This window comes from Pithys albifrons, chromosome 16 (genome assembly GCF_047495875.1).
Source record: "Pithys albifrons albifrons isolate INPA30051 chromosome 16, PitAlb_v1, whole genome shotgun sequence".
Classification (NCBI taxonomy): domain Eukaryota; kingdom Metazoa; phylum Chordata; class Aves; order Passeriformes; family Thamnophilidae; genus Pithys; species Pithys albifrons.
In genome coordinates, this window is record NC_092473.1 from 12,333,649 (window position 1) to 12,343,425 (window position 9,777).

Genomic DNA, 9,777 nt, shown 5'->3' on the forward strand with positions numbered 1-9,777 from the left:
CACACAACCACATTGAAGTGACAGTGCAGGCATCACCAAGATGAGGACACCTCACCTGCATCCTCTGTTGGTACTGAATATGTAAGGAGCTTTGAGATGGTCCTGGAGTAGCAAGCCCAGACACCTCCTCCATCCGCTGTGAAATGAAGTGGTTGAAGGATTTCAGAGTGGAAAGGACAGTGGTGTTATTTTCCAAGTCCTCCATGGCTCTGGAAATAGACAGAAAGTCATCAGCAAAACATTCAGAGCAAGCTGTTGTATACTGGCTGCTCTGCTAAGGAGAGACACCAATGCCCTGCAGAAACACTCAGTGCAAGGTCTTCTAATTTACAGGGTAACATCAACCTGCAAATCACTGCTGGGATCCACAGAAAACACGACCCAACCCAGGCTGAAGTCACAGGTCTCTGAATGAGAAACTGATGCAAGACAGGCTGTTCTTCCCTGAGCTCTCTACCCAAAACAGTTTCATTTTATTTAAATACATTCTTCCCTGAATCTTGGCCTATAAACATACAAATAAAAACACTCACAAGTCATAGGAAACTGAGTTTTCCTTTCCAGGATACAAGTTACCATTGTAGGAGATGAAGATCTACAACAGGCAACACTAACAAACAGAACTTGTCATTCTACCCCTAAAGGTTTGAAGCTGATGGGGGAGGAGAACAAACTCTCCATTAGCAGCAAATCCTTCCTTCTACTCAACTTGCTTCTGGCTTCCCAAAAGCACTTTGGAACCTTCCAGCAATGTCTTCCTAGGCATACAAACCCCTTCTAAAAGCAAAGCTGCACCTCCTCGTTCACATAGAAGTTTTTGTAGCTCTTCCTTCAAATTCTTAAGGACCAAAGGCAAACCAAGCCTGGAGCTCCCCAAAGCCCGCAGGGTTTTCCAAGAGACCTCAGGAAGCCTTGGGAAGCTCCGTTATGGACTGGGAGCTCCACACCCCTGGGCAGCACCAGAGCAGGGTCCGGGGCAGGGAGGGGCAGCCACGGCATCACACGGGCTGTGGTACCGGAGACACAGACCTGGGGCCAACTCCGGGCTCTGCACTCTCGTTACTCCGTGGATTTGAGCAGGAGGCGGCACAGCAGCAGCAGCAGAGCGGCCGCAACCCAAACCAGAGCGCTTTGGATTTAAACTACGCACTTGAGTACCAAGTACACACAGACGGGGAGAGCCGCTGCCCGCACACGGCCGAGCTGCAGCCCGTGCTCAGCCTGCTCCGGACAGGGACACGCCGGGCAAGGGACCCCCGCACAAGGGACACTCCCCCGGGCAAGGAACACCCCCCGGGGCAAGGGACCACCCCGGGCAAGGGACACCCCCCGGGACAAGAGAACCCCCGAGTAAAGGAACCCCCGGGCAAGGGACATCCCGGGCAATGGACATCTCGGGCACCCCCGCCCACCACCGCGGCGGGCACGGGGCTGCTCGGGGGCTCGGCAGCGCGGCTCCCCGAGGGCGGGAGCAGGGTGGGAGCAGCGGATCCATCCCTCCCTCCCATCCCTCCATTACCATCCCATCCCATCCCGTCCCATTCCATCTCTCACCGCCGCCGCGCGTCCCGCTTGGATCTCCCTCCTCGCCCCGGCCACGGGATCTCACGGGAACTCCCCGCCCCGCTCTCGCGAGAACGCCGGCCCTGCCCGCCGTAACGACGGGACGAGGCGCGCACTCCTCCCCACCGTAATTCCTCCTGGCCAAGGCGCTCCCGAAGGGTCACCCACCCCAAAATCCCCCCGCACCCCGTGCTGGGGCAGAGCCCTCCTGTCCCACCGAACCTGCAGCGGGAGGGGCACAGCAGAAAGCACAAGCTCTACCGGCGCTTTGCTCCCATTCCCACCACAAATCCCAGGTAATTATGCTTTTCAAGGGTGAATAATTTCCTTTTCTTTTACTACTCAACACCCCTCTGCCCAGTTTAGGGTGTTGGGGTAACGCTGCCACACCTCCCCTTCGGTATGGAGATCCAGATCACTTAAAATTCAGTAAATCTGCAAGTGAGCTGTTCATGACGGGAAAGATCTTAAAAACACCCAGTGCAACCAGCCCTTCGTAGAATTCACACCACAGTCAGCCTGACAAACACTCTTTAGTATAGAACTTGTCACTTCCAGACAAGGCAGAGGCAAAATGTATTTGTGAGGATTTCCATCAATTCCATCAGTCCTTCTCCATGTCTGGGATCTCAGGAATAACTTGTCATTTCACCTGAGAAACACCATTGGCTACACCTGAAACACGACTGGGGAAATGATCCCTGTAGCAACGACCTGGCCCCACTGCCATTGGATTTATGAATGCCATGAAGTAGCAATTCCCAAATAAAATCTGTGTCCATAGGAAAGGCAGCAGAGCCATTGGGCTGAACATTCCCAAGCCAGCCATGCCTCCCAAATGGCTGCATTACAGATCCCACGTAAGGATGCAGATCCTGATGGGCAGAGAAACATTTTCTATTTTCATGTGATAATAAATTGCACCAGCTTCTAAGAGGCACTAAATTGGCTCAAACTCCTCTCCCTCTTCCCTCACATTCTGACAATGGACAGCTTTATGGACAGTCTCATTGTATCACAACATTAACAGGGCAATGATTTTCAAGCACACATTAAAAACTCATAAAATCACCATTTTATTTTCATTTACACTATTCCAGGCCCAGAGACTTCCTTTCAGATTATTCCTCTCCATTCCCAACTGTTTTCTCCACAGGTGTTTGAAAACTATGATGGACTCCACAAGAATGGTGACAGATTTTCCCAGGGTCTTAACGGTGGGATTTTTCTTTAGACACCTACCAAATTCAGATTTCCAACCAATGCCTGATCACCTCTTTGACAATTAGCAGTTCTCAGCTTTCATTTCCCTTTGTACAGCCTTGCCAAGTAATAAGATTCTGCAGACTCCTTCCGGCTGGCCTGAGGTTTTATAGTTCTCACATCTTGGAACTGCTCCTTCAGTCTGTTTTGCAGACGACGGGCCTCAGATCCATCCCAGAATTTACAGAGCATGGTCCCTTTTGGCTTTAAAATGCTCTGGGACAGATTCAGAAGGGCTAAACACAGATTGATGACCTTCTGGTGATCCAGTTCCTTGATGCCTGTCGCGTTCGGTGCCATGTCACTCAGGATAACATCCACCTTCCCCGCAGGAAGGAGGCTCTGGATTGTCCTCAGCGTGCTGGGGTCTGCAATGTCAGTGTCTGTCAGGAAAACTGCTCCTTCCAGAGGAGAAATCCGCAGGAGGTCAACGCCAAGGACAAAGCCACTGGGGGCAGAAGGATCTGTAAGGATGAATGACACGTGGAACATTCAGAGTGGCTAAAAACAACCTGCACACACACGAGCTCCGTGAGAGTCAACAAACAAAACTGCCCTCCTGACCCCTGGCAGTTTCCTGGGTGCATCTGCATGGAGGGTTTGCCATAAGCCCATCCATTCAAGACATGAAAACTCAGCTACTCTGGATAAGCAAGGGGGGGTTTCTTGTTTTTCTGCTGCTCTTTCAAGGCTGACAGTCCAGAAATTCTGCACAATGGCACAGATGTAGACTTTTATCTTGTAAATATTAATGGCTTAAACCACGTAAACCATGCACAGTGGTCACTTCCATTTTTCAAGAATGGCAATAAAAATTCAGATAAGCCAAGGTAATTGCTGGAGACCACACCAATTTCAGAACTGGATGAGGGGATCTTCCCCACAGCTGCTAATCAGAGCACTGACACCACATGGTATGATTTTATTTCACACAAATACAATTCCTTCAGACCATATGAAGATTTACTAGGCACACACCTTCAAGTTTGTATCAGTGACTCTGGCATTTGCCACCACACTGCTCCCACCACAGTATTTCCTAGAATTCATAGTATCTAGATCTCATAATATTTCATAGATTTCTCACACACTTCAAGGAGCATCATCCCCACCTTTGCTTGCCAAAAACATGCACATACCAGTACCCAGGGCATTGACCCTCTCTACAGCAACCTGGCTCCAAGCACCAGGGGCTGCTCCACAGTCAAGAACAGAAAGTCCTGGCCGAAGAATATGAAGCTTGTCATCAATCTCCAGTAATTTGAAGGCACTTCTGCAACGATAATTCTGCTGCTTCGACGCCTTGACAAAGGGATCCCTCAAGTGCCGCTCCAACCACTGGTGCTCCATTCCAGTTTTCTTCAGAAACCTGACCGTGGTGTGCAGACATCTGCTCACCAAAGGCCAACAGCTGCCGGGAACAGAGGCAAGTTAACAGGTTAGTACACCACGACCACGCATTTCAAAAGTCTCTACAGGAATTAACTCCAACCTCACCTACAGGGAGGTCATGGAGTCTCTCGCTCCAGAGACATTCAAATCCCACCTGGGTGTGTTCCTGTACCAGGTGACCCTGCCTTGGCATGAGGCTTGAACTGGATGATCTGATGAACCTGAACCACTCTGTGATTCTAAAAAGAAGCCTCCAAATTTAAGATTTTTGGCGCCTTTAGTTATCAGGTCCAGCCACAGCAGAAGGACCGCATTTTGGATGAGGCCTCAGGGATTACCCAGAGCAAAGAGAGGAAAGAGGCCACGCTGAGCACAGCTCTGGTGCTCAGGGTGTTCGGGGCACACCACGGCAGTGACCCCTGCACACCCCCGGGCTGTCCCGGAGGGGCTGGAGGTTCCCAGAGCCCCTCAGAGGAAGGGGGAGACACCGGAGCTCCCGCCGGCTCCGGGCGGAGCACCCACCAGCACAGCCCTTGCCCTGGGGCGCCCGCGCGGCCTTCCCAGCAACCACACACGCCTTAAGCCCATTCCTAAGGGACACTCCAGTGGGGAGGGCGCCGGGACGTGCTCCGCTGCCCCACACGCACCTTCCCCCGGCAGCTCCCGGGCCCGCCATAGCCGCGCCGCCCCGCCCCGGCCCGGCCCGCCCCGGCCGGGCCCGCCTCCCTCACGGCGGCGCGGGAAGGGCGGGAAGGGCCGCGGCTGAGGGAGGTGGGGAAAGGCCGGGATTTGGGGAACAGGTATATTGTGCTGGATTTGGGGAGGGGTCTGGGGGGAACGAGGATTAGCGGCCCAAGGATTCGGGGAAGGGGTGCTGGGGGTGGGCAGGGATTCGGGGAGGGGTTTGGGGAGATCGAGGATTTGGGGAAGGAGGATCAGAGATTTGGGGAGGGCGTACTTGGGGGATCAAAGGTTCGGGGAGAGGGGGGTGAGGGGAGGCAGGGATTCAGGGAGGGTGTGTTGAGGATGATCAGGGATTCAGGGAGGGGATTTCAGGGGAACAAGGATTAGGGGAGGGGGGATCAAAGATTTGGGGAGAGGATGTTGAGTGGGGTCTGGGATTCAGGAAGAGCATGTAGAGGATGATCGGGGACTCAGGGAGAGGGTTTGGGGGGATCAAAGGTTCGGAGAGAGAGTGCTAAAGAGGACGGGGATTCAGGGAGGGTGTGTAGAGGATGATCAGGGATTCAGGGAGGGAGTTTCAGAGGAACAGGGATTTGGGGAGGGTGTTCTGTGGGAGCAGGAGGGCCAGGGGCAGTGGGAGCGTTAGGGAAGGAGGGATGGGGAGAGGCGCTGGGACCGAGGGTTTGGGGGCCAGGCACTGGGGGGTGTTTCGGGGGTGAGGAGCTGTCTGTACCCCCTGGCTGACCAGCCCTCCCGATCCCCCGCCCAGCAGCCATGCACACGACCAGGCTCTTCACCCTCGTGCTGGTGGTGCAGCCGTCCCGGGTCCTCCTGGGCATGAAGAAGCGCGGGTTCGGCGCCGGGTTGTGGAACGGCTTCGGGGGGAAGGTGCAGCCCGGGGAGAGCATCGAGGAGGCTGCCCGAAGGTGAGGGGTTTGGGGTTGGCCGTGGAGGTGTTGGATCCTCGGCAGAGGGGCTGCAGGTGGAGGTACCTCAGTGTGCTGCCCACGGGTGTGCCGTGAGTCTTCTCTGAAACAGAGTCACCTGCTCCACAGGTGATGAGGCTTCATCCCCATGTTCGTCTGTCATCTGCAAATCTTTTAACTGTCATCCAATCTATGAGCAACTGGAACTTCCCAAGTGTCCTTCCTCCTGTCTCCTGAACTCTGATCTAAACTGAGAGTGAGTCTGCAAGTGCTGGACAGAGGTTCTTGCACTATTCAGACAGGTGCAGTGTTTCATTTTTGCTGTATAGCAGAATTACAGCTAATTTAATTTAAACAATAAGCCAAACTGCTTAGTATTTAAATTTTGAAGCTGTTGAACAAATGCCACCTTCCACAGCATCATTCTTAGCACTGTGTGAAAAAACTGCAGAAATTATTATGGATCCCTTTTGAAAGGCAATGTAGAAATTTATTGGTTGATTGCATGGTGACATTTTCAAGTGCTAATGCTGAGTGAGGGATTTGAATTTCATCAGCAAAATGGCACAGTGTAATTTTTGAAAATTTTAGTACTGATTTCTTGAAGTTCTTTCTTCTGTCTGGTAATTTAAATGAGTAGCAGATCCCAGCTGAATTGCTAAACTCTAACTCAGACATCTTGTTCTTTATGTGAATGCTGCTGTTACTAAGCCACACTTCACCATCTCCTGAATTTCTGATACAAACCCCTAACTGCCCTTGCACCTGCAGGAACCCCAGTGTTGGTGTGCTCAGCTGCTTCTGCCCTGAACAGTCTCCTCAGCTGTGCCAGCCCAACCACCCGGGGTCTGTGGTGAGCTGATCCTGGGCACAGCAGGGTCTCTGTGCAGGATGTGCTCCCAGCAGTGCACGGTGTTAACGTACCCAACACTGAGATTGTGGCTTTTTGTGTAGTTTATAATCTCTGAGTGAAGGGTGAGAGATCAGTTTTGTGACTTAACTCAGCCTTCACTTGTCAGGCTTGCACTGCCACTGACTGTGGTATAAATCTAATGATTTGATTTGGGATTTGATTTTCTGGGCATGTGTTTACCTGTGCTGGCCTGGAGTCCAACACTGGAGCTTTTGTTCACGTGAGGTGTCAAGTGATGAAAGTTTCGCTGATCTCAGTGCAGTTTCACAGCACAACCAGCACCTGCTGCTGGGCCTGGGACTGTCCTCATCCCTTCACCTGCAGTTTACTCCAGAATGACACAACCAGTTCCTACCCAGGTCAGCTGTGCCGGAAGCTGTCCCCAGAGCCAGGACCAGCTGGACACACTGGACACCTTCCTGGCAGGAACACCACCAGTGCAGTGGTGCCTCAGGGTGCAGCTTTCCTCCAGGAAGTCACACAGTCCAAATCAAACTTCCTTTGCACCACTTCAGCTCTGCACTAGGAGTTATTAGGCTGTGGTTCTGTGTTGCTCTGCCTCACTTGGGTTGGCAGTGGTCTAAGGTATGAAGTTCTCACAGCACAGGTAGTTAAATATTAAGCCAAAACATGAACAAAAGTTCCCAGTACCAAGTAAGATTTCTATCCTTGGCTGGGTATGATACACTCCCATGAGCAGTTGGGCACCCACAGCTCCTCAGTGGCACATCTTGTAAGGGGAACGTTGAGCAAGTTGGTTATTTCTAGTTTGCCACCTGTAACGTTCCACTTGCTGCAGACAGAGCCAAACAGCTGCTTGATAAATTGTCTGGAGAACCATAGCAGTGTTGTGCTTTGTTGGTCAATTATCACTGCCTGTAAAAGGAGGCTTTTAGATTCATTACTGGAAAACTGCATCTATTTTAAACATAGATAGCTTCTCAGAAGATAAACTAAAATTAGCCAAGACATTAAATTGAATATAATTTTGAAGGATGGGATCCATGAAGTCGACGCCAAAGAAAGCTGGAGCCTTAAAATAATATCCATTACATTTGGAAATTGCTGTTACTGCCAAATAGGCAACAACATTAATTATTAACCTTAACTGAAGATACATGTTTTCAGAGTATTCCTTATTTTTGGAAAAGCCATGGCTATCTTCAGTCTATGCTCCTTCTGTTAGAGGGAGGTAAAATAAAAAAAAGTCCTGAGCAAAGCATAAACAGGAAATAATTGTGCTTCAAGGAGCTGTGAATGGTGGTGCGTGGAAAAGAGCTGTCTGGCACATCACTTTTTTAAGTGCTCTTAAAAAAGTCTTGCCTTCTGGCCTCTCGTTATGCTCAATGTGCTTCCAAGGAGCAGAAAGGGAAAGTTTACACAATTGCTTTGTGTTCCTTATACAGCATTTGAATAGAGACAGGATTCTCAATGTTCTGTATGCAAGTGATGTTATGTAGTGCATAATTTAAATAAGTTCCAGTTTGCCTCAGAAGTACCTGGTTGTGTGGCAAGTACAGATGTTCTTGTGTTCATCACCTGTTTACTCACAACTCTAAAAGCTTTAGTTTGAAGTTGGGAAAGCCTTTTGTCTGTCTAAGTGAAGTGTATCTCAGAGTTCTGAAGCCACATCCAGCCACAGTCACATAACTTCATATGCCCACTTGTCAATAATCTCAGGAAAGATCAGCACATTGAAGGAACTGTAAATTACACTAAATGATCAGTTCTCCTGAATCATCCCCTTCCAACACAGACTATTTTCCTACCAGCCTCAGAGCCTGAAATAACACAGGATCCCACCTGAGCTGGCTCCCCTGTGGTGTGAGTAGACTCATAGTTTGGTGCCAGTCAGAACCCTGCTCTGTTGCACAGGTGCAGCTTTCACCTTTGCTTCACTGGAAGGGTTCTGAATGTGCGAGTAAAGCAGTGACTGCAGTGTTGTCCTCCCACTGCTCACTTTCATGTAAAGAAGTCTATGTCTCATGCAGGGAGCTCCTGGAGGAGAGTGGACTGACTGTGGACACCCTGCAGAAGATGGGTCGGATCACATTTGAATTTGTGGGCAACTCTGAGCTCATGGATGTTCACATTTTCCGGGCGGATCACTTCCATGGAGAGCCAACAGAAAGTGAGGGTAGGTAGCTGGTGGAGGGGAAGGAAGGATGTTTGTGCTTTTCTGAGACATCAGTGCTCTTAGGAAATGGGGAAACTCTTCATGCTAAAATGCCTCTGAGAAGGGAGGCAGCTGGGCTGTAGAGGGAAGCTGCTTGCTGACGGATATTCAAACTCTGGGCAACAAAATTCCATGAGAAAGTCCCATGCAAAGTCCTTTTGTTTTCTCCCACCAGAAATGCGGCCCCAGTGGTTTCAGCTGGACGAGGTGCCATTCAATTGCATGTGGCCAGATGATATCTACTGGTTTCCCCTGGTGCTCCAGAGAAAGTTGTTTCACGGCTATTTTAAGTTCCAGGGACAAGACACCATCCTGGAGCACAGCCTGAAAGAAGTGGAGGAAGTTTAAGAAAAGGGAAGCGTTCAGCCCACATGCCGCTGCCCACGCTGGAGTGCAGCAGCATGAGTAGGACTTATGAGGGGTTCCTTGCTCAGCTCTCCAGCAAGTGAGACTTATTTTCTAGGTCACTGGAAAGTAAGGAAAACAAGGGGGTTTCTTAAAGCAGAAATGAAAGTAACAAGATTTTCCATGCTGTGAAGTCCCTGGCTGTGGCAGGCTTTAGTGGTTATGTGATCACAGCTATTAAAAACTTAGTGTTAAACCTTTTCTTCACAGGTGGCTAATGGTTTAGGTTATTTCCCTCATGACTGGAATATTTTCTTTGAAATATTAAAAATATTTTTTTTAATAAAAGCATGTGTTGTTTTGTTGTCACAGTGCTGTAAAAGCTCTTGAAAAGTCCAGATAGAGACTCATTCAGAATTCTCCAGCTGAAGGCAGTGTAGAGTTAAAAAAACAGAAATCAGAGGCAGATGTATAGTTCTGTTTGAGCCCTGTTTGAGCCCAGCTTTCACTCTTGC

General features: G+C 50.2%; 3 protein-coding genes across 6 annotated transcripts in view; 1 reads left to right on the top strand and 2 right to left on the bottom strand.

Moving 5' to 3' along the window:
* Window positions 1-1,613, bottom strand: part of MAD1L1 (mitotic arrest deficient 1 like 1) — a 356,012-nt gene extending 354,399 nt beyond the window's left edge. The window contains exons 1-2 of the mRNA XM_071570868.1: window positions 1,555-1,613; window positions 56-209 (exon numbers count right to left, since the gene is read on the bottom strand). Coding sequence (XP_071426969.1) covers window positions 56-205 — 150 coding nt within the window. The 5' untranslated portion in view covers window positions 206-209; window positions 1,555-1,613. The remainder of the gene's footprint in view (window positions 1-55; window positions 210-1,554) is intronic.
* Window positions 1,614-2,633: 1,020 nt separating this feature from the next.
* On the bottom strand, window positions 2,634-4,921 carry MRM2 (mitochondrial rRNA methyltransferase 2). Of its 2 annotated transcripts, none has more exons than XM_071570970.1 (3): window positions 4,866-4,921; window positions 3,966-4,237; window positions 2,634-3,290 (listed from the first exon to the last, which is right to left on the bottom strand). In XM_071570970.1, the coding sequence occupies exons 1-3, from the start codon at window positions 4,892-4,894 to the stop codon at window positions 2,866-2,868; spliced, it is 726 nt and encodes a 241-aa protein (XP_071427071.1). In that variant the 5' UTR covers window positions 4,895-4,921; the 3' UTR covers window positions 2,634-2,865. The 2 variants fall into 2 exon arrangements, with proteins under 2 accessions (XP_071427071.1, XP_071427072.1); XM_071570971.1 differs by lacking the exon at window positions 4,866-4,921 and adding an exon at window positions 4,373-4,416.
* On the top strand, window positions 4,919-9,607 carry NUDT1 (nudix hydrolase 1). 3 transcript variants are annotated; one of them, XM_071570974.1, is made up of 4 exons: window positions 4,919-5,018; window positions 5,675-5,828; window positions 8,733-8,878; window positions 9,093-9,607. In XM_071570974.1, exons 2-4 carry the CDS (start codon window positions 5,677-5,679, stop codon window positions 9,263-9,265), a joined length of 471 nt encoding a protein of 156 aa, XP_071427075.1. In that variant the 5' UTR covers window positions 4,919-5,018; window positions 5,675-5,676; the 3' UTR covers window positions 9,266-9,607. The 3 variants fall into 3 exon arrangements, with proteins under 3 accessions (XP_071427075.1, XP_071427073.1, XP_071427076.1); XM_071570972.1 differs by having other exon boundaries at window positions 4,927-5,018; window positions 5,672-5,828; XM_071570975.1 differs by having other exon boundaries at window positions 4,962-4,989.
* Window positions 9,608-9,777: the final 170 nt, after the last annotated feature.